The sequence below is a fragment of the Osmerus eperlanus genome, chromosome 3 (genome assembly GCF_963692335.1).
Source record: "Osmerus eperlanus chromosome 3, fOsmEpe2.1, whole genome shotgun sequence".
Lineage (NCBI taxonomy): Eukaryota > Metazoa > Chordata > Actinopteri > Osmeriformes > Osmeridae > Osmerus > Osmerus eperlanus.
Genome location: NC_085020.1, coordinates 4,380,566 through 4,407,602, shown reverse-complemented (window position 1 = coordinate 4,407,602; position 27,037 = coordinate 4,380,566). Strand labels below are relative to the sequence as shown.

The window sequence follows — 27,037 nt, the reverse complement described above, 5'->3', positions numbered from 1 at the left end:
TGATGTCCTTTCCTCTCAAGCTTCCTCCTGTAGCACTCCTTGCCCTCAGCTATCCTGTCCTTCACTTCTCTCTGCGCCCTCTTCATCTCCTCCTTTTCTCCTGTCCTGAAGGCAGCCTTCTTCCTGTTAAGTGTTGCCTTAATGTCCTTAGTCAACAAGGGTTTGTTGTTGGGGAAACGCATAACATGAGTCCATTTCTGTCCTGTCCATGTGCAAGCAGTGGAGAATCCCCAGGGTTGTTTTCAGGTGACAGACTGGGAGGTAATGCTGTAACCACCTCTGGACTGATCTGGTAATGACTGTGTGCTGCTGGAGTGCAGGTTCATAGGGAGAACCTTACAACCACCACTGCCCTAAGTGGGCAAGAAATAAACTGTCTCAAGTAGCGGCCATCGATTGACGCTTGTGACCATCACAAGCGAACTCAGCGCCAAAACGACGTTTCCAAGCTTACAAGGTCGGTCACAGATGAACTGCTCATCAGCCTTGCGTATACAGTAGGCTAACAGTATAAAATTTACGTGGAAATTTACAAAATGCTGTTGAAATTATGAAGATGGGTTATGATTGATGAAGATGGATTATGATTGATGAGAATGGGTTCTGATTATTGATTAATCTGATTGAAAATGAAACTCTCAATCCCCCCTTTTAGTATCATTCTATATAACTGAAAACCATATGTTAAGCTGTTGAATGACTAAACGATAGAAGATATTGAGCCTGAGTGTGAAATCTGGGTGACAGAGGCTGAGGAGTGAGGGAGAAGGCCACCTGGAGGCAGGCATCGTCCTTCGCAGGCAGAGGCCTGAGCTAGAAGTCAAGATGCACAGTTTTTTGGCCCTGCACCTAGAATCTTACCTGTACAAGGTCAGCACGGACTTTGAAGATTGATTGAAGACTTAAAACATTTTACACAACACAGTACACAATGTCCTCCTCCATCTCAAGGTTTTCTACTCTGAGCCCATCTGATTGGCTGGTTATTTCCCTCCCAAACAGAATATAAGATCAGTACTATAGCTGCCTCCATGTAGCTTAGCCAGTTAACCTTACTGCAGCTGACTAGACTGCAGTTTCTGTGGAACACTTTGTAGACAGGGAACAATTGGAAGTGTAAAACAGAGAGACTTGGTGAGACTCACTACCATATAGGACAACTAGGTTGATTATTTTAAATGTTAACACAATAATCTGATTATTGATTCATTATAAATTGTATTGACTTAATAACAATTATTCAACATTCAATCAGTTGAGAGTTTTCAACTTTTAGATATCGTGTTGAAATGTAATTTTCTTGCTTTTTAAACAATTGCACATTTGCAATGGAAAACTCAACACAGATTTTTTCATTTGTACTGACTGCATATGGAAACAGGACTATTGAAATACTTGTATTTTACTATAATAATTGTGTTGTACATTGCAATAGTCTTAGCTAACACAATGCTTATAGTGGTGATATCCATGGAAAGAAAGCTACACCAGCCCATGTATCTGTTTCTCTGCAGTTTGTTTGTTAATGAATTATACGGCAGTGCAGCTTTATTGCCTTTCCTTATGGTACAGGTTCTATCAGACACTAATGTTGTGCCTGCTCATTATTGTTATTTACAGATGTATATTCTTTACACATATGTAGTAATTGAATTCTGCAATTTAGCAGCCATGGCATATGACAGGTATGTTTCTATCTGCTATCCTTTACAGTACCATGTCATTATGACCTCTAATAGAGTGCTCATGATCATAATGCTAGTCTGGATTTACTCTTTTATGAACATTACTTTTACTATGTATTCAAGTGTAAGTTTACCCAAGTGTGGCAACATTATGGATAAAGTATATTGTAATAACTATTCATTAGTCCAACTTGCCTGTGTAGACACAACTGTGAATAACTACAATGGAATATTTGGAACTTTTCTGTCTGTTGTTGTCCCTGTAATCCCCATGTTATTCTCCTACATCAAGATTTTATGTATTTGTTTAAGATCTTCAAAAGAGACAAAACAGAAAGCCCTCCGCACATGCACACCTCACTTGGCTTCTCTGAGTAATTGGGTGTGCTCAAGCCTTCGGTGAGAGCACAACCTTTGTTTTCTCACATATATATTATTATTGTGAGAATGCTGTTAAGCATTCTCACTATTGCTTTTCAACTTCTTAGTTCTTCCGCCGTTTTTTGGCCTTTAACTCGTTCTGCATACATAACCGATTCCTACAACTTTTGTATCAAAACGTTCAGCTCCTTCAGGAGATGATGGCTATGACTTTTGGTATTTCTCACTTTTATACTTTTTAAGACATTAAGGTTTTTGTGCAAATTATTCTCCCATTAAAAGTAATGGTAAATCCTTTCAAATCATTAAAAAGCTTCCTCCTCTTTCAAACGTAACTACTTCAGCTTACTTTCAGCTAGAGACACCATTCAACCTTTAAAATGTTCACAAGACATTCAGCTATTCCCAAATGATTCAGCTTTTTCAAATGTTCAGCCAATTTTGAATTATGACAGTTTGAAATAAATTAAAATGTTTGCTCCTTCTTGATTTTTATGAATGAGCACACTCTGCTGGCTGCTCTTTTTCTGATATTCAACTAATTTGTCAAACAAATTCCTCTAACGTTCATAGAGTTTAACTTACAGAAACAAGTTATACCTTAAAATGTAGGAATAATTGTCCTCTTTCAGCCAATGTAACTACTAAAGAGCTCACATTTACAGATTTTCAGCTATGAGCCTTGAAGCGAGAGCAGCCTTTCAAATTCTCTCACTAACTTCAATGGAGAGGTGAGTAAAATCAGTCAGAGAAAGCAAGAAGGAACAAGATTTTGAAACTGCCGATAGAGTCGTATTTCTGACCGCACAGACATATAAAGGACATCTCTGGTTTCGGCAGAGTCTTGGGTCTCGGAAAATATCCTTATATTTTGGATTGGACGTATAGTTTTGCGTCTAGGTCAACTTGTTTGAGGTGTGGATGCTAGGTAAATGTTCGTTTTTCTCTCTGCCTAGCTCGTTAGCTATCACAGCTGCGCCATCACCGTGGCAACCAAACAAACAAGCACCAGGAAAGCAAAAGGAACACGTTTTTGAAACTGCAGGTAGAGTCGTATTTCTGACTGCACAGATATATAAAGAATATCTCTGGTTTCGGCAGAGTCTTCGGTCTCGGAAAATATCCTTATATTTTGGATTGGATGTACAGTTTTGCGTCTAGGTTATCTTGTTTGAGGTGTGGATTCTAGCTACATTTCTCTTATTCTCTGCCCTCAGCGCATTAGCAATCATAGCTGCACCATCACCGTAACGACAGACACGCACCACTCAGTCTCTCACACAGGTGATTGGTACGTTTACTTGACCATGAGAAACACGATTACTAGCAATTGTCGGTTTATGCCAATAATACGATTACTCCGTTTACATGTGTAATTAGTTATGCGATTACTCAATAAACACGTCTACATGATTCTTTTTTATTAATCGTTGTATGCTCCACGGACAAAATTTGCACCATCATCCTTCTGCAACAAAGTGTCGCCGTGTCTTCCTGTATCGGCCCTACTGCTGTATGTTTCATTCCATCAACACATTGAATCCAACTAAGAAAGCCGAGTAAACGCATAGGCTACATCTGCTACTGCTAATACTATCCCAACTATAATTTAATCTGTTAAAACGATAATATTCTTGTTACGACTAGCTAGCCTACTTCTTCTGTTTAACAGTTCAGCTTTCAGCTTCTCCCACATTGTAGGCTATTTTAGCTCTTAGCTTTGTTAAGATGATGCAGTTCAGCTTCCACACTGCCTCTTTTGTGTGACTCACACATTTTTGAAATTCATTTCAGCTTGCGGGTATTTTCTCATTTCTCACTTTTATACTTTTAAAAATATTAAGGTTTTTGTGCAAATTATTCTCCCTTTAAAAGTAATGGTAAATCCTTTCAAATCATTGTTGGAATGCTGCTCCAGCCCCTTTCAAAAATACCTTTCGGTTGCTTTGAAGCTTCAGCTTATAACTTTCTACTAAATTTTCACTATTTTCAGCTTTTTTAGCATGGTCAGCTATCCCCATTCAGGTTTTCAGCATTCTCACTGCTGTTTCGCAGGAACAGCCATTTCTAGTTATTATTCTTTCCCCCCTAAAACTCAGTCAATATTTGGCCTACATAGACAACCTAGGTGTCAAAAGTTTCGTCTTGGTAGCGATTGAGTTGCTTCTATTGGGATTTACGTTCCGTTGCATGGTTTAGGCTCAAGTTACGTTTTTGTGGCGAAAAGTGAAGCTAACGGTGGCTAATTTGCTAGCCACAGTCACTGACGCTACTTACGTCACTAACGTCACGAAAACTCGCGTGACTACCTCTAGCAGAACATTAGTTTAGCAGCTCGTTAACTTCTGGGAGATAACTAGCTAAGCTAACTGCTTTACTGCAAGGCAGCTGCAGAAACGCCACAAGCAAAGAGGCCAGGGTGATAACTATTTACTAATTTTTCTTTGTGATATGACACACAATTGTGACGTGTAATGTACAATATAAGCTGATTTTATTAAGGAAGTACATCTACTTTCGGAAACAGTAGTCTACTATTTCACTGAAGTATTAGCATCATGACATTAGCCGCTGTTGCCCGGGCAACACATACTACAGTGGTCTATGATGCATCTGTTTTCAATCCTTAAAATAAACATTCCTCACAAATACATTTTCGTTGTAGGATTTATTATGACATTACATTACAAGTAAACGATTTGTGGGTGAAATTATCATTACCTGTGGTTTCAAACCAGTGTTGCTCACTGAAACACTGTACAGTAGCCTACGCGAGACACAGCTATTTAGGAAGTCAAACGGCGACAGAACATTTTGTTCGGCACTCTCCTTACTTAAATCAAAAATCTATCTAACTACTAACCTTAACTTTGTCAATCTGTTCATGAAAATAATTAATTTCAGCCTAAACCGTACAAAGGAACGTTAAATCGAATTCAACCAACGCAATCGCTACCAAGACGAACACAGCAGTAGTCTACTGTACTGTACTGTAGTAGAATTTACCGGGGCAGCTTCTCCACACAGGGCTATATCGCATTTTGCGTTGTTACTGACTGATCGCTACCAGTGAGCTTTTTATGAATGAGCGATTTTCCACTAAATAAATGTCAAGCTTATTTACGTTTTTGGGGGCATATTTTCAGTTAGCAGATGGTACTGTTTGAATCACGATTCCATCTTCTACTGCCGGTAACGTCGTAGAATAATCTTCAAAGGGGGTTCTTTATTAATGAATGAATGCAATATGAGTAGGCTAAATGCCTGAAAATATCACGAGAAGGGAAAACTTGAAAGGACGTTTAAGTCATAGAGATTAGGTCCATTTTTACACCGGTCTGCCAAATGTATTAGTTTTGATTCAGCTATGAGGCTGCCTCTTGCAGGGGAAATGAGAAGACATCAGGCCCGTAAAGATTACCCCCGCAGCCTCCGCACCGCGGGGGGGCCTCGCGTGGCAGGCCCCCCGTTTAAAAAAAATGTTTTATCCAATTTGAATTACATGAGATGTCTTATTGTCTTGTCTGTGTTTCCAGAGTTGATATAAAAATAAAGGAAAGTATATTTAATTGTGCTTTCTTTGTTAGCTAGGTAAGTGACATGACGAAGTAGGTCAGATGGTCACACAGACCGGCGAGCCCGCTGCAAATAGGTAGCTAACTGTAGCGTAGCGTAGGAAAAAATGAAACGCACATTTAAAAGCGGTGCCCAAAAGCGGCATTCAAAACAGAAGATTTCTGAATTAAATGCCAAACTTCCCAAAATTACAAATGTCTTTTTCGACCAGCCGGTGAAGGATGCAATTGTCTCAATTGTTGTGAAAGTACCAAGTCAAGTTTTTTATTGTCAGGTGCACAGACCAACATAAGGTCAGACTGGGCACTGAAATTCTTGGGACAAGACAACGCAAGCAACCTGGCATAACATATAAGTACTAAGAACATGGATTATATCTATGATAAAATAAAATAGAATAGAATAGAAATAAAATGATAATAAACCTCAATATACAAAATAGTATGCAATATACAATACAATATACTTGACCTCTAATACACATAATGACCTATAATAACCTTATAGACCTAACTAAGCTAATACAAGACCTATACTAACCTAAGTGGGGTAAGTTAGTGCAATAGTGCAATAATGAACTGAAAGTGACAGTGTGTAAAGTGACTAGTGAGAAATGTATCAATGTAAAGTGACCAGTGAGAAATGTATCAATGTCCATATCAGTGTCCATTTAGAAGCCTGATGACCCTTAGATAGAAACTATTGTCCAGTCTGCTAGTGCGAGACCGAATGCTACAGCAGCGCCTGCCAGAAGGCAACCTGATAAAGAGACTGAAGAATGGGTGGTAACAGTCTCTTAGGATCCTGCCTGTTTTCCTGAGGCATCGTGTGTGGTAGGTGTCCTGTAGGGCTGGGAGCTTCCTGCCAATGATGAACTCAGCAGACCGGACCACACTTCGTAGGGCCTTGTGGTCCCTGTCTGTGCAGCTCCCATACCACACTGTGATGCAACCAGTCAGAATGCTCTCTATAGTGCATCTGTAAAAGTTAGTGAGGATGACTGAGCCCATGCCAAACTTCTTCATTCTCCCAAGGAAGAAGAGGCGTTCCCGGGCCGCTTTGACCACCTTGTCCATGTGAGCAGACCAGGTGCAGACCAGGTGACGTCATTGCTGATGTTCACCCCGAGGAACCTGAAGCAGCTGACCTTTTCCACTTGGGGTCCGTTGATGTGTAGGGGTACATGCTCTTCCTCCTGCCGCCTCCTATAATCCACAATAATTTCCTTGGTCTTGCTGACGTTGAGACAGATGATGTCAGGGTATCAACCTCCTCTCTGTAAGCTGAATCATCACTGCCAGAGATGAGGCCCACAGACTGTGTCGCAGGGGCGTCATTAGACCCTTTTTACTGGGACACGTGCCCCAGTATAATTCTGCTGTGCCCCAGTACTGTAAAATCTAAAGTTTGAAAAAAAGAATGCAGTATCCCAATCAACGCTTGTAAAATCAAAGCAGTTGAACCGAAAACACAAACTGATGCCCGCAGAATTCCATGTCAGCGCGTTCTTCTGAGCTTGCCAAATAGCCACTGCAGCACGCACACAGAAGTCCAGGTGTCGGACTCACACAAGTCAGAATTGAGGTAGGGTAAGAAAACATTACAAAACTAAAGAAAGTTTCTAAATGAGAGGCCTACCGATCATCGTATTTTGACTAAAACATAAAAACATGAAGCTCAAAAAACAGTATTTGCACTCAAAATATAGGGAAAAAAATGTCAAAGCTGATATCAAACTTGCGTCACTGAACTGTCGTACTATAGTGGGTTAAGCAAGGGGAGTTTCTATAGCCTATTAGTGCATTGTGCGCAGCAAGCTTGAAAGAAAAAAAAGGGATATGAATAGGGGCCTGTGCCCCAGTAGAGTTTTATGTCTAACAAGGCCTCTGTTGTGTCGTCAGCAAACTTATCAAAGGAGGTTGGAGCTGTGCGTTGCCGCACAGTCGTGCGTGAACAAGGAGAAGAGGAGAGGGCTGAGCACACAGCCCTGGGGGGTGCCTGTGTTGGTGATCAGTGTGGATGAGGTGCGGTCACCGATTCGTACCACCTGTGGCCTCCCCGGCAGGAAGTTGAAGGTCCACTTGCAGAGGGAATTGCTTAGTCCCAGGTCCACAAGCTTGGAGACCAGTCTGGAGGGGGTGATGGTGTTGAATGCTGAGCTGTAGTCAATCAGCAGCATCCTCACATACGTATTCCCTTTGTCCAGGTGGGAGAGAGCGGGGTGCATAGTCAGGGCGATGGCATCATCTGTAGACCTGTTGGACCGCTATGCAAACTGCATAGGGTCCAGGGTGGGAGGCAGCGAGGAGCAGATAAATGATTTGACTAGCCGCTCGAAGCACTTCATGTCAGTGCTATCGGGCAATCGTCATTCATGCAGGTGACCTTGGTGTTCTTGGGCACAGGGACGATGGTGGTCCTCTTGAAGCAGGTGGGGAGTACAGACAGGCTGAGGGAGAGGTTGAAGATGTCACTGAAGACCCCTGCTAGCTGGTCAGCACAGCCCCTGAGGGCCCTACCTGATATACCGTCTGGGCCAGGTGCCTTGCGAGGGTTGATATTTTTGAAGCAGTGCTTGACCTCAGCTACAGTTAATGTAGGAACGCCACTGGCTAGGCCTACAGGTATCTCCACTGCAGGGGGGTCACTGTCCCTCTCAAAGCGAGCGTAAAAGGTATTCAGCTCGTCTGGCAGTAGGATAGAGGGCTGGGTCTCATTGTAGTCTCTCCCTTTGTAGTCAGTAATGGCTTTAAGTCCACTCCACATGCGCCTGGGGTCAGAGCCATGGTAGCTGGACTCCACCTTGGTCCTGGAAGCCCTTTTTGCTGCTTTGATGGCCTATATAAGGTCGTATCTGGCCTTCCTGTACTGATCAGGGTCCCCTGAGTTAAAGGCGACAGACCGGGCTATCAGGTTGGCCCGGACCGCGGCATCAACCCAGGGCTTCTGATTGGGGAAAGACCGGTCAACCTTCTTGGAGACAACGTCATCAACGCAGTGATGAATGTAGCTGGAAACAGTGTCCGTGTATTCGTTTATGTCTTCGTCTGCTGCCTCTTTAAACATTAGCCAGTCAGTGGTGTCGAAACAGTCCTAGAGGGTCGCCACACTCTCGTCACTCCATAGGTGGACTGTCCTCGCAACCGGTCTGACCTGTTTAAGTTTTTGTTTTTATGCGGGGAGCAGAAGAATGGAGGTGTGATCAGCTTTACCAAAAGCAGGGCGGGGAAGGGTTTGTAACTGCCCCGGAATGTTGTATAACAATGATCCAGGGTCTGGTCTCCACGTGAGAAGAAGTCAATGTGTTGATTTAGGCAGGACCTTTTTCAAGCTAAGTACAAGTTCAAGACAAAATCAATGTATTTATTATAGATCTATAAGGTGCAGCTTTCTGATACACTCAAGTTGAGCATCTCAGAAGATTGGACAATGAATACAGGAAATCAAGGGAGTTAAATAGTATCACAATATCGGAGGATACGAGCCAATTAGCATTGCCTTCGCAAGCACAGAAATACATGCTAGATATCTTTTGTTTAGGTCTTTAGATAGGGCTCCCAGAAATGGCCTTGATGTTCCTTCTATTTTCCTCGTTCAAAGTTGCTTGGCATTATACACTTTGGTAATATTGTGACCTCTGACCTACAGTAGTGACACAGGCCTTTCCTAGTCGCACCTTACAAAGAACTAACTCATGGCTATGCAGGCATAAGAAAACAGCATAATGACAGTTTATCAATGATACAAGAAACATCATTAATTGATAGGCATATTTCTCTCCTGGACATAACCAAGGGTTATCTGCTCATGAGCTTAATATAGCAGGGTATAGATAAAACATTATTGATTATATTCAGAGCATTTCAAACAGTATAAAAGTAATAAAGTAATCATTATCTTAAATTATTGTTAACTGATCTGTGGTTTAAGGACAGACCTCTTCAAAAGTTAAATTTTAAAATGATATATTGTAAGTTAGAGTTTGTGAGAATCCCCAATAAAAGGTATTCAAATGACCACTGCAACCGTAAATGGTCCAGAAAGAGGCTGTCTCAAGGAGTGACCAGTGACTGACACACTAACCATCCCAGGCCAACTCAGCACCTAGTACTCTCCCTAACCCCTCAAGGTCAGTGACTGGACTGCTCACCAGCCATGTATATACAGTACAGAATACAGTACACAATGTCCTCCTCCTATCCATGGCCATTTCAAGGTTATCTCCTTTGAGCACATCTGATTGGCAGGTTGTGTCCCTCCCAAACAGTATATAAGATCAGTACTGTAGCTGCATCAATGTAGCTTAGCCAGTTACCCTTACTGCAGCTGACTAGACTGCAGTTTCTGTGGAGCACTTTGTAGACAAGGAACTGTTGTAAGTGTAAAACAGAGACAGGACTTGGTAAGACTCAGAGGGTAGAATATTTGTTAAGTTTGAGACGGTTATGATAGATACATTTTCTTAGTAGAATAAAGGACATCTAGGTTGATTATTGTAAATGTTAACACAATAAGCTGATTATTGATTAATTATAAATTGTATTGACTTAATAACAATTATTAGACATTCAGTCAGTTGATAAAGACTTTTCAACTTTTAGAAATTGTGTTGAAATGTAATTTTCTTGCTTTTTAAACATTTGCACATTTACAATGGAAAACTCAACACAGATTTTTTCTTTTGTACTGTCTGCATATGGAAACATAGGACTATTGAAATACTTGTATTTTACTATAATAATTGTGTTGTACATGGCAATAGTCTTAGCTAACACAATGCTTATAGTGGTGATATCCATGGAAAGAAAGCTACACCAGCCCATGTATCTGTTTCTCTGCAGTTTGTTTGTTAATGAATTATATGGCAGTGCAGCTGTTTTGCCTTTCCTTATGGTACAGGTTCTATCAGACACTCATGTTGTGCCTGCTCATTATTGTTATTTACAGATATTTGTTATTTACACATATGCAGTAATCGAATTCTGCAATTTAGCAGCCATGGCATATGACAGGTATGTTTGTATATGTTATCCTTTGCAGTACCATGTCATTATGACCTCTAATAGAGCGATCATGATCATAATGCTACTCTGGATTTATCCTTTTATGAACATTACTTTTACTATGTATTCAAGTGTAAGTTTACCCAAGTGTGGCAACATTATAGATAAAGTATATTGTAATAACTATTCATTAGTCAAACTTGCCTGTGCAGACACAACAGTGAATAACTACAATGGAATATTTGGAACTTTTCTGTCTGTTGTTGTCCCTATGGTCCCCATTTTATTCTCCTACATCAAGATTTTACGTATTTGTTTAAGCTCTTCAAAAGAGACTAAACAGAAAGCTATCCGCACATGCACACCTCACTTGGCTTCTCTGAGTAATTTCTTCTTTGGCTGTTGGTTTGAGATTCTGCAGAGTAGATTTGACATGACTCATGTCCCAGCTGTTCTGCGTATTATTATCTCATTGTACTTCCTGGTGTGCCAACCACTTTTTAACCCTGTACTATATGGATTTAATTTATCAACGATCAGACAACAATGTAAGACTTTGTTCCTAAAGAAATATCCCATTCAAGGATGATTTGATATTTTTTAATTGCATCAAAAGAGATAAGATCTTTCTGTAATTGCTAAACCCCTGTGTGAGACCATACAGTAGCTTGAATATTTCTGTTTAGCTGTTAATCTTATCTATGGTGCTTCGTCTAACTTGAGTCTCAAAAAATAATCAATGCAACAAAGGAAAAATACAATGTAACTTATTTTTCTGTTGTATTGATAATAATAGTAGATCTGACATCAAAATGTGATTGTTTAGGAACCGTAAGACTGTACATTACAAATGAAAAAGGGTAAAAGGCTCTTTACTGTTTAATTTGAATGATGACTGTGATACACATTACCCATGCTAGCTTCCATTTCACCTCATGATTACTTATACACAGAGCCGGCCCAAGGCATAAGAGAACTAAGCAGCTGCTTAGGGCCCCCGTGGCCACCAGAGGACCCCCAAGAGCACATGAAATTACAGCTTAATTAAAAAAAAATATATATTATGTTAATGGTAATTATACAAATTCGGATGGGCCCCGCAATCAATTCTGCTTAAGGCCCCATAAAGGCTTGGGCCGGCTCTGCTTCTACAGTAAGGATGCACTCCCTTGCATTGCAGCAGTATCCTCCAAAACCCTACTGTACAATAGTTAAATTAAAGGATGATCCCTTGCTGTGTAAAAGGTTTTCTCCAAATACTGTAGCTAGTTAACCATGACAAGTAGTTTGTTGTTATATGGAATGGCACCTTATATTCATGGCTCCTCTTATTGTTGGAAATAAAGCGAGACCCTTTAAACTTCAGTTACTGTTCCAAACGCATGTTAACTATTAGATGTCATCAATGTTTCAACAAGTAAGTAAGTAAGTAAGACTTTATTTATATAGCACATTTCATACAAGAATTATAGCTCAAGGTGCTTTACATAAAATCAATAAAAACAATAATACAAGTGATAAACAATTCAAACAAAAATACAAATCCCAATAAGATCTCTGTTCAAGAGAGAAAACAACTTTAAACATGCATCTTAAAAGTAACATATACATTTGGTTCACCCTTGGTCTGTATATATAAAACCATACACTTTGTTAACAGATCCTTTCCCCAGGTCAAGAGTATGGGCCGTATTCTCTGTTAACAGATCCTAACAAGAAATATTCTTACCATTAGAAACTGTAAAGCAATGGGAGAAGGTTTCCTTGACCGAACCCATTACAGTCTATCTGAAAGTAGATAGATTGTTCATACTTTCATTAACACAAAAGTTGTAAAAAACACTCTTGTTTACACATCCATGAATATAATTATGTCTAGTCTGTATCTGTTGCACACATAGGGTGGGCAGCCCATCACCTTGTTTAGGAGATTAACATGTATATAGCTGAGAATAGAAAATTATGTCTCCATGTATACATTACTAAAAGTACGATTTAAAAATGATATATTGTAAGTTAAGGTTTGTGAGAAGCCACAATAAAAGGTCTTCAAATTACCACCACAACCCTAAATGGTCCAAAAAGAGGCTGTCTCAAGGAGTGGCCAGTGACTGACACACTAACCATCCCAGGCCCACTCAGCACCTAGTACTGTCCCTAACCCTTCAAGGTCAGTGACTGGACTGCTCACCAGCCATGTATATACAGTACAGAATACAGTACACAATGTCATCCTCCTATCCATGGCCATCTCAAGGCTTTCTCCTCTGAGCCCATCTGATTGGCAGGAGGTGTGCCTCCCAAACAGTATATAAGATCAGTACTTTAGCTGCCTCCATGTAGCTTAGCCAGGTACCCTTACTGCAGCTGACTGGACTGCAGTTTCTGTGGAACATTTTTTGGACACGGAACTGTTGGAAGTACAAAACAGACAGTGGACTTGGTGAGACTCAGAGGGTAGAATTGCTGTTAAGTATGAGGCGGTTATGATACATACATTTTCTTACATTTACATTTAGCAGACGCTCTTATCCAGAGCGACTTACAGTAAGTACAGGGACATTCCCCCGAGGCAAGTAGGGTGAAGTGCCTTGCCCAAGGACACAACGTCAGTTGGCATGACCGGGAATCGAATTGGCAACCTTTGGATTACTAGCCCGACTCCCTCACCACTCAGCCAACTGACTCCCTTCTTAGTACCATAAAGGACAACTAGGTTGATTATTGTACATTTTAACACAATAAGCTGATCATTGATTAATTATAAATTGTATTAAGGAAATAACAATGATTAAAAATTCAGTCAGTTGACAAAAAGTTTAAAACCTTTAGAAATTGTGTTAAGATGTAATTTCCTTGCTTTTTAAACAATTGCACATTTACAATGGAGAATTCAACACAGTTTATGTCATTTGTACTGTCTGCATATGGAAACATAGGACTATTAAAATACTTGTATTTTGCTATAATAAGTGTGTTGTACATGGCAATAGTCTTTGCTAACACAATGCTTATAGTGGTGATATCCATGGAAAGAAAGCTACACCAGCCCATGTATCTGTTTCTCTGCAGTTTGTTTGTTAATGAATTATATGGCAGTGCAGCTGTTTTACCTTTCCTTATGGTACAGGTTCTAACAAACACTCATGTGGTGCCTGCTCATTATTGTTATTTACAGATATTTGGAATTTACACTTATGCATCAATTGAATTCTGCAATTTAGCAGCCATGGCATATGACAGGTATGTTTCTATCTGTTATCCTTTGTAAAAATGTAAAAAATGTAAAAAAGTTTTGCTTTCAGATGTTCCTTACAGTCTATCTAAAAGTAGATGCAATGTTTATACTTACATGAACACAAAAGTTGGCAACAATTGTATTTGTAATTTAAATTGTAGCTCTTGTTTACACATCCATAGTATTGTCTAGTCTGTATCTGTTGCACACATAGGGAGAACAGATCATCACCGTATTGAGGAGATTAAAATATATATCGCTGAGAGTAGAAGATTGTGTCTTCAAGTATACATTATTAAAAGTACAATTTAAAAAAGTACATGTTGTAAATTAGGGTTTTTGAGAAGCCCCAATAAAGAATATTGAAATTTCCACCGCAACCCTAAATGGTCCAGAAAGAGGCTGTCTCAAGGAGTGGCCAGCGACTGACAGACTAACCTTCCCTAGGCCCACTCAGCACCTACTGTCCCTAACCCCTCAAGGTCAGTGACTGGACTGCTCACCAGCCATGTATATAGAGTATAGAATAGAGTACACAATGTCCTCCTCCTATCCATGGCCATCTCAAGGTTTTCTCCTCTGAGCCCATCTGATTGGCAGGTTGTGTCCCTCCCAAACAGTATATAAGATCAGTACTGTAGCTGCCTCCATGTAGCTTAGCCAGTTACCCTTACTGCAGCTGACTAGACTGCAGTTTCTGTGGAACACTTTGTAGACAATGAACTATTGGAAGTATAAAACAGAGTCGGGACTTGGTAAGACTCAGAGGGTAAAATAGCTGTTAGGTGTGAAATGGTTATGAATTTTCCTTAGTTCCAAATAGGAAAACTAGGTTTCTTGTAAATGTTAACAAACTAAGCTGAAGTATGTACAGTATACCAAATTGTATTGTATACAAGATGGGATAAGGATCAAATAACATGTGTTTTAACAAGTAAATTGGAATTATTAGACATTCAGTCAGTTGACAAAAAGTTTTAAACTATTAGAAATTGTGTTCCTTGCTTCTCAAACAATTGCACATTTACTATGGAAAACGCAACACTCTTTATTTCATTTGTACTGTCTGCGTATGAAAATGTAGGACTATTGAAATACTTGTATTTTACTATAATTAGTGTGTTGTACATTGCAATAGTCTTTGCTAACACAATGCTTATAGTGGTGATATCCATGGAAAGAAAGCTACACCAGCCCATGTATCTGTTCCTCTGCAGTTTGTTTGTTAATGAATTATATGGCAGTGCAGCTGTTTTGCCTTTCCTTACGGTACAGGTTCTATCAGACACTCATGTTGTGCCTGCTCATTATTGTTATTTACAGATATTTGTTATTTACACTTATGCAATATTTGAATTCTGCATTTTAGCTGCCATGGCATATGACAGGTATGTTTCTATCTGTTATCCTTTGCAGTACCATGTCATTATGACCTCTAATAGAGTGATCATGATCATAATGCTATCCTGGATTTACTCTTTTATGAACATTACTTTTACTATGTATTCAAGTGTAAGTTTACCCAAGTGTGGCAACATTATAGATAAAGTATATTGTAATAACTATTCATTAGTCAAACTGGCCTGTTCAGACACAACAGTGAATAACTACGGTGGAATATTTGGAACTTTTCTGTCTGTTGTTGTCCCTATGGTCCCCATTTCCTTCTCCTACATCAAGATTTTAAGTATTTGTTTAAGATCTTCAAAGGAGACTAAACAGAAAGCCCTCCGTACATGCACACCTCACTTGGCTTCTCTGAGTAATTTCTTCTTTGGCTGTTGGTTTGAGATTCTGCAGGGTAGATTTGACATGACTCATGTCCCAGCTGTTCTGCGTATTATTATCTCATTGTACTTCCTGGTGTGCCAACCACTTTTTAACCCTGTACTATATGGATTTAATTTATCAATGATCAGACAACAATGTAAGACTTTGTTCCTAAAGAAATATCCCATTCAAGGATGATTTGATATTTTTTAATTGCATCAAAAGAGATAAGATCTTTCTGTAATTGCTAAACCCCTGTGTGAGACCATACAGTAGCTTGAATATTTCTGTTTAGCTGTTAATCTTATCTATGGTGCTTCGTCTAACTTGAGTCTCAAAAAATAATCAATGCAACAAAGGAAAAATACAATGTAACTTATTTTTCTGTTGTATTGATAATAATAGTAGATCTGACATCAAAATGTGATTGTTTAGGAACCGTAAGACTGTACATTACAAATGAAAAAGGGTAAAAGGCTCTTTAATGTTTAATTTGAATGATGACTGTGATACACATTACCCATGCTAGCTTCCATTTCACCTCATGATTACTTATACACAGAGCCGTCCCAAGGCATAAGAGAACTAAGCAGCTGCTTAGGGCCCCCGTGGCCACCAGAGGGCCCCCAAGAGCACATGAAATTACAGCTTAATTAAAAAAATATATATATTATGTTAATGGTAATTATACAAATTCGGATGGGCCCCGCAATCAATTCTGCTTAAGGCCCCATAAAGGCTTGGGCCGGCTCTGCTTCTACAGTAAGGATGCACTCCCTTGCATTGCAGCAGTATCCTCCAAAACCCTACTGTACAATAGTTAAATTAAAGGATGATCCCTTGCTGTGTAAAAGGTTTTCTCCAAATACTGTAGCTAGTTAACCATGACAAGTAGTTTGTTGTTATATGGAATGGCACCTTATATTCATGGCTCCTCTTATTGTTGGAAATAAAGCGAGACCCTTTAAACTTCAGTTACTGTTCCAAACGCATGTTAACTATTAGATGTCATCAATGTTTCAACAAGTAAGTAAGTAAGTAAGTAAGTAAGTAAGTAAGTAAGTAAGTAAGTAAGTAAGTAAGTAAGTAAGACTTTATTTATATAGCACATTTCATACAAGAATTGTAGCTCAAGGTGCTTTACATAAAATCAATAAAAACAATAATACAAGTGATAAACAATTCAAACAAAAATACAAATCCCAATAAGATCTCTGTTCAAGAGAGAAAACAACTTTAAACATGCATCTTAAAAGTAACATATACATTTGGTTCACCCTTGGTCTGTATATATAAAACCATACACTCTGTTAACAGATCCTTTCCCCAGGTCAAGAGTATGGGCCGTATTCTCTGTTAACAGATCCTAACAAGAAATATTCTTACCATTAGAAACTGTAAAGCAATGGGAGAAGGTTTCCTTGACCAAACCCATTACAGTCTATCTGAAAGTAAATAGATTGTTCATACTTTCATTAACACAAAAGTTGTAAAAAACACTCTTGTTTACACATCCATGAATATAATTATGTCTAGTCTGTATCTGTTGCACACATAGGGTGGGCAGCCCATCACCTTGTTTAGGAGATTAACATGTATATAGCTGAGAATAGAAAATTATGTCTCCATGTATACATTACTAAAAGTACGATTTAAAAATGATATATTGTAAGTTAAGGTTTGTGGTCTTCAAATTACCACCACAACCCTAAATGGTCCAAAAAGAGGCTGTCTCAAGGAGTGGCCAGTGACTGACACACTAACCATCCCAGGCCCACTCAGCACCTAGTACTGTCCCTAACCCTTCAAGGTCAGTGACTGGACTGCTCACCAGCCATGTATATACAGTACAGAATACAGTACACAATGTCCTCCTCCTATCCATGGCCATCTCAAGGCTTTCTCCTCTGAGCCCATCTGATTGGCAGGAGGTGTGCCTCCCAAACAGTATATAAGATCAGTACTTTAGCTGCCTCCATGTAGCTTAGCCAGGTACCCTTACTGCAGCTGACTGGACTGCAGTTTCTGTGGAACATTTTTTGACACGGAACTGTTGGAAGTACAAAACAGACAGTGGACTTGGTGAGACTCAGAGGGTAGAATTGCTGTTAAGTATGAGGCGGTTATGATACATACATTTTTTTAGTACCATAAAGGACAACTAGGTTGATTATTGTACATTTTAACACAATAAGCTGATCATTGATTAATTATAAATTGTATTAAGGAAATAACAATGATTAAAAATTCAGTCAGTTGACAAAAAGTTTAAAACCTTTAGAAATTGTGTTAAGATGTAATTTCCTTGCTTTTTAAACAATTGCACATTTACAATGAAGAATTCAACACAGTTTATGTCATTTGTACTGTCTGCATATGGAAACATAGGACTATTAAAATACTTGTATTTTACTATAATAAGTGTGTTGTACATGGCAATAGTCTTTGCTAACACAATGCTTATAGTGGTGATATCCATGGAAAGAAAGCTACACCAGCCCATGTATCTGTTTCTCTGCAGTTTGTTTGTTAATGAATTATATGGCAGTGCAGCTGTTTTACCTTTCCTTATGGTACAGGTTCTATCAGACACTCATGTGGTGCCTGCTCATTATTGTTATTTACAGATATTTGGAATTTACACTTATGCATCAATTGAATTCTGCAATTTAGCAGCCATGGCATATGACAGGTATGTTTCTATCTGTTATCCTTTGCAGTACCATGTCATTATGACCTATAATAGAGTGCTCATGATCATAATGCTACTCTGGATTTACTCTTTCATTAAATTCAGCATCACTCTATCTTTAAGTATTAGTTTAACTCGGTGTGGAAACATTTTAGACAAAGTGTTTTGTGATAACTATTTATTAGTCAAACTTTCCTGTTCAGACACAACAGTGAATAACTACTATGGACTATTTGGCATTGTTCTGTCTGTTGCTGTCCCTTTGGTCCCCATTTCCTTCTCCTACTTCAAGATTTTGCGTATTTGTTTAAGATCTTCAAAAGAGACTAGACAGAAAGCCATCAGCACATGCACACCCCACTTGGCTTCTCTGATCAACTTCACCTTTGGCTGTTGCTTTGAGATTCTGCAGAGTAGATTTGACATGACTCATGTCCCAGCTGTTCTGCGTATTATTATCTCATTGTACTTCCTGGTGTGCCAACCACTTTTTAACCCTGTACTATATGGATTGAATTTGTCAATAATCAGACAACAATGTAAGACTTTGTTCCTCAAGAAATCTGCCATTCAAGGATGATTTGATATGTTTTAATTTGATCAAAAGCAATCTTTGGGACATTTCAAAACACCTATGTGAGACTATATACTGTAACTTGAATATTTAAGTTAAATTGTTAATCTTGTCTATGACGCTTCTTTTAACTAGATAAAAAAAGGTAAAGATTAAAAGAAACATTTTATTAAACTCAAGTATGTATTTATTTAGAAATTTTACAAGTTCTTCCCTCACAATATGATTGTTTAAGAACTGTGGTATATCCCTAATATAAAAAGCGTAAAAGGCTCTTTGCAGTTCAATTTGAATGGTGACTGTGGAACAGGTTAACCATTGCTTGCTTCCGTTTCACCTGTACATTAAAAAAGATGTACTCTAGTATTGAACAATCAATGTAAAAAAGTTTTGTTTTCAGATGTTCCTTACAGTCTATCTAAAAGTAGATGCAATGTTTATACTTACATGAACACAAAAGTTGGCAACAATTGTATTTGTAATTTAAATTGTAGCTCTTGTTTACACATCCATAGTATTGTCTAGTCTGTATCTGTTGCACACATAGGGAGAACAGATCATCACCGTATTGAGGAGATTAAAATATATATCGCTGAGAGTAGAAGATTGTGTCTCCAAGTATACATTATTAAAAGTACAATTAAAAAAAGTACATGTTGTAAATTAGGGTTTTTGAGAAGCCCCAATAAAGAATATTGAAATTTCCACCGCAACCCTAAATGGTCCAGAAAGAGGCTGTCTCAAGGAGTGGCCAGCGACTGACAGACTAACCTTCCCAGGCCCACTCAGCACCTACTGTCCCTAACCCCTCAAGGTCAGTGACTGGACTGCTCACCAGCCATGTATATACAGTACAGAATACAGTACACAATGTCCTCCTCCTATCCATGGCCATCTCAAGGTTTTCTCCTCTGAGCCCATCTGATTGGCTGGTTATGTCTCTCTCAAACAGTATATAAGATCAGTACTGTAGCTGCCTCCATGTAGCTTAGCCAGTTACCCTTACTGCAGCTGACTAGACTGCAGTTTCGGTGGAACACTTTGTAGACAAGGAACTATTGGAAGTGTTAAACAGAGACAGGACTTGGTAAGACTCAGAGGGTAAATTATGTAGTTTATTATTAACAGTATTTCAGTGGTAATTAATACTGATACAGATTTGCTTTGCTTTTTATAACTCCTTATGCTTGTAGAAATTATATTACATTTGTATTTGTGTGGTTTCGAAGTACAATATAATTACAATGGAAAACTCAACACTGATTTTGTCATTCGAACTGTCTGCATATGGAAACATAGGACTATTGAAATACTTGTATTTTACTATAATAAGTGTGTTGTACATTGCAATAGTGTTTGCTAACACAATGCTTATAGTGGTGATATCCATGGAAAGAAAGCTACACCAGCCCATGTATCTGTTTCTCTGCAGTTTGTTTGTTAATGAATTATATGGCAGTGCAGCTGTTTTGCCTTTCCTTATGGTACAGGTTCTATCAGACACACATGTTGTGTCTATTTATTATTGTTATTTACAGATATTTGGAATTTACACTTATGGTTCAATTGAATTCTGCAATTTAGCTGCCATGGCATATGACAGGTATGTATCTATCTGTTATCCTTTGCAGTACCATGTCATTATGACCTCTAATAGAGTGCTCATAATCATAATGCTACTCTGGATTTACTCTTTCATTAAATTCAGCATCACTCTATCTTTAAGTGTAAGTTTAACCATGTGTGGAAACATTATAAATAAAGTGTATTGTAATAACTATTCATTAGTCAAACTTGCCTGTTCAGACACAACAGTGAATAACTACTACGGACTATTTGGAACTTTTCTGTCTGTTGTTGTCCCTGTGGGCCCCATTTTATTCTCCTACATCAAGATTTTAAGTATTTGTTTAAGATCTTCAAAAGAGACTAGACAGAAAGCCATCAGCACATGCACACCCCACTTGGCTTCTCTGATCAACTTCTCCTTTGGCTGTTGCTTTGAGATTCTGCAGAGTAGATTTGACATGACTCATGTCCCAGCTGTTCTGCGTATTATTATCTCATTGTACTTCCTGGTGTGCCAACCACTTTTTAATCCTGTACTATATGGATTGAATTTGTCAATAATCAGACAACAATGTAAGACTTTGTTCCTGAAGAAATATGCCATTCAAGGATGATTTGATAGGTTTTAATTGAATCAAGGGAGATCTTTGGGACATTTCAAAACACCTATTTGAGACTATATACTGTGACTTGAATATTTCTGTAAAATTGTTTATCTTGTCTATGACGCTACTTTTAACTAGATAAAAAAAAGGTCAAGATTAAAATAAACATTTTATTGAAGTCATGTATGTGTTCGTTTGGAAATTTTACAAGTTCTTCCATTACAATCTGATTGTTTAAGAAATTTGGTCTATCCCTAATATAATAAGCATAAAAGGCTCTATACAGTTCAATTTGAATGATGACTGTGGAACAGGTTAACCATCTAAAAGTAGATGCAATGTTTATACTTACATGAACACAAAAGTTGGTAACAATTGTATTTGTAATTTAGATTATAGCTTTTGTTTACACATCCATAAATAGTATTGTCTAGTCTGTATCTGTTGCACACATAGGGAGAACAGATCATCACCATATTGAGGAGATTAAAATGTATATCGCTGAGAATAGAAGATTATCTCTCCAAGTATACAATATTAAAAGTTTACAAATATATATTTTATATATTGTAAATCAGGGTTTGTGAGATTCCCAATAAAAGGTATTCAAATGACCACCGCAACTCTAAAATGGTCCAGAAAGAGGCTGTCTCAAGGAGTGGCCAGCGACTGACAGACTAACCATCCCAGGCCCACTCAGCACCTACTGTCCCTAACCCCTCAAGGTCAGTGACTGGACTTCTCACCAGCCATGTATATACAGTACAGAATACAGTACACAGTGTCCTCCTCCTATCCATGGGCATCTCAAGGCTTTCTCCTCTGAGCCCATCTGATTGGCAGGTTATGTCCCTCCCAAACAGTATATAAGGTCAGTACTGTAGCTGCCTCCATGTAGCTTAGCCAGTTACCCTTACTGCAGCTGACTGGACTGCAGTTTCTGTGGAACATTTTGTAGACAGGGAACTGTTGGAATTGTAAAACAGACAGTGGATTTGGTAAGACTCAGAGGGTAAAATAGCTGTTAGGTGTGAAATGGTTATGAATTGTCTTTAGTTCCCAATAGGACAACTAGGTTTCTTGTAAATGTTAACACACTAAGCTGAAGAATGTACAGTATACCAAATTGTATTGTATTCAAGTAAATGGGATAGGGATCAAATAAGATGTGTTTTAACAAGTAAATTGGAATTATTCGACATTCAATCAGTTGACAAAAAGTTTTAAACTATTAGAAATTGTGTTAATATGTAATATCCTTGCTTCTCAAACAAATGCACATTTGCTATGGAGAACTCAACACTCTTTATTTCATTTGTACTGTCTGCGTATGAAAACGTAGGATTATTGAAATACTTGTATTTTACTATAATGATTGTGTTGTACATTGTAATAGTGTTTGATAACACAATGCTTATAGTGGTGATATCCATGGAAAGAAAGCTACACAAGCCCATGTATCTGTTTCTCTGCAGTTTGTTTGTTAATGAATTATATGGCAGTGCAGCTGTTTTGCCTTTCCTTATGGTACAGGTTCTATTCAATTCAATTCAGCTTTATTAGCATGACAGTCATTACAACCGTATTGCTAAAGCTAGAGGCACAACAATAGACAATCATACATCAACAACACTAGGAACGACAGCCAGTATTGTTCAGATCATGTGGCAACAATAAAGCGTCATGAACAGCAAACAACAATTTGCAAGACACAGTGACCGAAAACCGAAAAATCAGAAACAAATCAAAACACAAACAGCCAAAGTGAATATCTACAGTGAATTGGACGACACATATTACAAATAGAAGGTAACTTCAGGGCTGGTCACACTACATTCTGGTTTTCCCTCATTTCATGGCACTTTTTGAGAAATCGTCCAGATAGGGGGGTTGTGTGTCCCTACCCAAGAGCACTTTATATTCTTCACCATCTGACATTTTGGTGAACAATGGTACAATGGATTCAAATTTATCAAAGAAATGCTGTCTGGTATTTCTGTACCGTTGGCAGTGTAGTAGAAAGTGCATCTCTGTCTCTACCTCACCTGTCGTACAGTGGCCACACACTCTGGACTCTTCCGGTAACCAGGTTTTCTTATGTCTGCCTTTTTCAATGGCCAGACTGTGGTCACTGATCCTGTATTTGGTCAGGATCTGTCTCTGTTTTACATCTTTTACAGTATAAAGATATTTAGCCAATTCTATCAGGCACACATGTTGTGCCTGCGACACAGACAATAGAGGGGGGTGCATTTCACGACAGGCTAACTAGGAAAGTGTCACATGCCTGAAACTTACTGTGGTTGCTCATACTAGTGCCCTCAGTATACAGTAAGAATCATTTGATGCTGGGATATATAGAACAGACAATAGAGGGGGGTGCATTTCACGACAGGCTTGTCGAATTCCTTCTTGCCATGAAATGCACCCCCTGCTAACTTTGACTAGGAAAGTGTCACATGCCTGAAACTTACTGTGGTTACTCATACTAGTGCCCTCAGTGTACAGTAAGAATCATTTGATGCTGGGATATACAGAACAGACAATAGAGGGGGGTGCATTTCACGACAGGCTTGTTGTATTCCTTCTTGCCATGAAATGCACCCCCTGCTAACTCTGACTAGGAAAGTGTTACATGCCTGAAACGTACTATGGTTACTCATACTAGTGCCCTCAGTGTACAGTAAGAATCATTTGATGCTGGGATATACAGAACAGACAATAGAGGGGGGTGCATTTCACGACAGGCTTGTTGTATTCCTTCTTGCCATGAAATGCACCCCCTGCTAACTTTGACTAGGAAAGTGTTACATGCCTGAAATGTACTATGGTTACTCATACTAGTGCCCTCAGTGTAGAGTAAGAATCAGTTGGTGCTGGGATATAGAGAACAGACAATAGAGGGGGGTGCATTTCACGACAGGCTTGTTGTATTCCTTCTTGCCATGAAATGCACCCCCTGCTAACTCTGACTAGGAAAGTGTTACATGCCTGAAACGTACTATGGATACTCATACTAGTGCCCTCAGTGTACAGTAAGAATCATTTGATGCTGGGATATACAGAACAGACAATAGAGTGGGGTGCATTTCACGACAGGCTTGTTGTATTCCTTCTTGCCATGAAATGCACCCCCTGCTAACTCTGACTAGGAAAGTGTTACATGCCTCAAACGTACTATGGTTACTCATACTAGTGCCCTCAGTGTACAGTAAGAATCATTTGATGCTGGGATATACAGAACAGACAATAAAGTGGGGTGCATTTCACGACAGGCTTGTTGTAATCCTTCTTGCCATGAAATGCACCCCCTGCTAACTCTGAGTAGGAAAGTGTCACATGGCTGAAACTTACTGTGGTTACTCATACTACTGCCCTCAGTGTACAGTAAGAATCCTTTGATGCTGGGAAATACAGAACAGACAATAGAGGGGGGTGCATTTCATGACAGGCTTGTTGTATTCCTTCTTGCCATGAAATGCACCCCCTGCTAACTTTGACTAGGAAAGTGTCACATGCCTGAAACTTACTGTGGTTACTCATACTACTGCCCTCAGTGTACAGTAAGAATCATTTGATGCTGGGAAATACAGAACAGACAATAGAGGGGGGTGCATTTCATGACAGGCTTGTTGTATTCCTTCTTGCCATGAAATGCACCCCCTGCTAACTTTGACTAGGAAAGTGTCACATGCCTGAAACTTACTGTGGTTACTCATACTAGTGCCCTCAGTGTACAGTAAGAATAATTTGATGCTGGGATATACAGAACAGACAATAGAGGGGGGTGCATTTCACGACAGGCTTGTTGTATTCCTTCTTGCGATGAAATGCACCCCCTGCTAACTCTGACTAGGAAAGTGTTACATGCCTGAAATGTACTATGGTTACTCATACTAGTGCCCTCAGTGTACAGTAAGAATCATTTGATGCTGGGATATACAGAACAGACAATAAAGTGGGGTGCATTTCACGACAGGCTTGTTGTATTCCTTCTTGCCATGAAATGCACCCCCTGCTAACTCTGAGTAGGAAAGTGTCACATGCCTGAAACTTACTGTGGTTACTCAGTATACAGTAAGAATCATTTGGTGCTGGGATATACAGAACAGACAATAGAGGGGGGTGCATTTCACAACAGGCTTGTTGTATTCCTTCTTGCGATGAAATGCACCCCCTGCTAACTTTGACTAGGAAAGTGTTACATGCCTGAAATGTACTATGGTTACTCATACTAGTGCCCTCAGTGTAGAGTAAGAATCAGTTGGTGCTGGGATATACAGAACAGACAATAGAGGGGGGTGCATTTCACGACAGGCTTGTTGTATTCCTTCTTGCCATGAAATGCACCCCCTGCTAACTCTGACTAGGAAAGTGTTACATGCCTGAAACGTACTATGGTTACTCATACTAGTGCCCTCAGTGTACAGTAAGAATCATTTGATGCTGGCATATACAGAACAGACAATAGAGGGGGGTGCATTTCACGACAGGCTTGTTGTATTCCTTCTTGCCATGAAATGCACCCCCTGCTAACTCTGACTAGGAAAGTGTTACATGCCTGAAATGTACTATGGTTACTCATACTAGTGCCCTCACTGTACAGTAAGAATCATTTGATGCTGGGAAATACAGAACAGACAATAGAGGGGGGTGCATTTCATGACAGGCTTGTTGTATTCCTTCTTGCCATGAAATGCACCCCCTGCTAACTCTGAGTAGGAAAGTGTCACATGCCTGAAACTTACTGTGGTTACTCATACTAGTGCCCTCAGTGTACAGTAAGAATCATTTGATGATGGGATATACAGAACAGACAATAGAGGGGGGTGCATTTCACGACAGGCTTGTTGTATTCGTTCTTGCCATTAAATGCACCCCCTGCTAACACTGACTAGGAAAGTGTTACATGCCTGAAACTTACTGTGGTTACACGTACTAGCCCCATCTTGTGCAATGCACACAATATAAAGAGTTGGTTATTCGTCTGATTATGAAAATACTTCTGTGATATCAGACTTAACATACAATGTCAACTTAACCCTCGTGCTGCCTTCGGGTCACATGACCCAAAGGTTCATAACGAACCATCGTTGTGTTTACCCAATTTTACCCAATACAAAAACAAATACAAATAATTTTCTTTTAACCATTCCAATGTGGGGGGTCTGAGACAGCCCGACAGTTAAAAGAAAATGCTTCACTTTGTTTTTGTATGAGGTAAATTTGTCGCAATACGACGGTGGGTCACAATGACTGATGGGTCAGAATGACCCGAAGATAACACAAGGGTTAAAGGTAAAGTGGTTTGGCTTAAGGATGCGAGATTTCTTTTTGAGGACAGCTGTGATGTTGTGTGACCCCTCATAGATGGTCCTTATGCGTGTTTACCTGGTGCGTAGGTCTATGCCGCTACACATCAGCAAATTGGCTTCCAATGTCGTGTGGTTTTGCAGTTAAACACAAGAAGCAGCAAACAAATCGATTGATTTCAGACATAAGGTCATGGTGTAGATTACACAAAATGAGATTTTCTTTGTATAAGATAACCTTTGTTTCGTCTTTTTATATCTCAGATGGCATTTAAGACTTCCGCTGTCTTCACAGAGAACAAAGGAGCAAGAACCAAACGGAACATTATCCAAGACATTCCAGGTGAAGAGTTACCCTAGCAACCATAGATATATAAAGCCTTTTTATATATCTATGCTAGCAACTTCCACTACTAGGGAGTAGTAGTGGCTGAGCGGTGAGGGAAGCGGGCTAGTAATCTGAAGGTTGCCAGTTCGATTCCCGGCCATGCAAAATGACGTTGTGTCCTTGGGCAAGGCACTTCACCCTACTTGCCTCGGGGAGAATGTCCCTGTACTTACTGTAAGTCGCTCTGGATAAGAGCGTCTGCTAAATGTAAATGTAAATGTACTACTATTACTAGGCTACTACT

At 39.3% G+C, this 27,037-nt stretch overlaps 4 protein-coding genes and 1 pseudogene across 4 annotated transcripts; all 5 read left to right on the top strand.

Annotated features, from left to right (window-relative positions):
* Window positions 1-1,328: 1,328 nt before the first annotated feature.
* On the top strand, window positions 1,329-8,711 carry LOC134016973 (olfactory receptor 10A6-like; annotated as a pseudogene).
* A 1,584-nt stretch (window positions 8,712-10,295) lies between these two features.
* LOC134016972 (olfactory receptor 10A6-like) lies at window positions 10,296-11,234 on the top strand. The gene has a single exon (XM_062456219.1). It carries the CDS (start codon window positions 10,296-10,298, stop codon window positions 11,232-11,234), a length of 939 nt encoding a protein of 312 aa, XP_062312203.1.
* A 2,284-nt stretch (window positions 11,235-13,518) lies between these two features.
* On the top strand, window positions 13,519-15,851 carry LOC134016971 (olfactory receptor 10A6-like). Its single transcript, XM_062456218.1, has 2 exons — window positions 13,519-13,888; window positions 15,272-15,851. Exons 1-2 carry the CDS (start codon window positions 13,530-13,532, stop codon window positions 15,849-15,851), a joined length of 939 nt encoding a protein of 312 aa, XP_062312202.1. The 5' UTR covers window positions 13,519-13,529.
* Window positions 15,852-17,975: 2,124 nt separating this feature from the next.
* Window positions 17,976-18,941, top strand: LOC134016282 (putative gustatory receptor clone PTE01). Its single transcript, XM_062455671.1, has one exon. It carries the CDS (start codon window positions 17,987-17,989, stop codon window positions 18,923-18,925), a length of 939 nt encoding a protein of 312 aa, XP_062311655.1. The 5' UTR covers window positions 17,976-17,986; the 3' UTR covers window positions 18,926-18,941.
* Window positions 18,942-20,157: 1,216 nt separating this feature from the next.
* Window positions 20,158-21,186, top strand: LOC134016272 (olfactory receptor 10A6-like). Its single transcript, XM_062455661.1, has one exon. The coding sequence runs from the start codon at window positions 20,164-20,166 to the stop codon at window positions 21,100-21,102; it is 939 nt and encodes a 312-aa protein (XP_062311645.1). The 5' UTR covers window positions 20,158-20,163; the 3' UTR covers window positions 21,103-21,186.
* The last annotated feature ends 5,851 nt before the right edge of the window (window positions 21,187-27,037 follow it).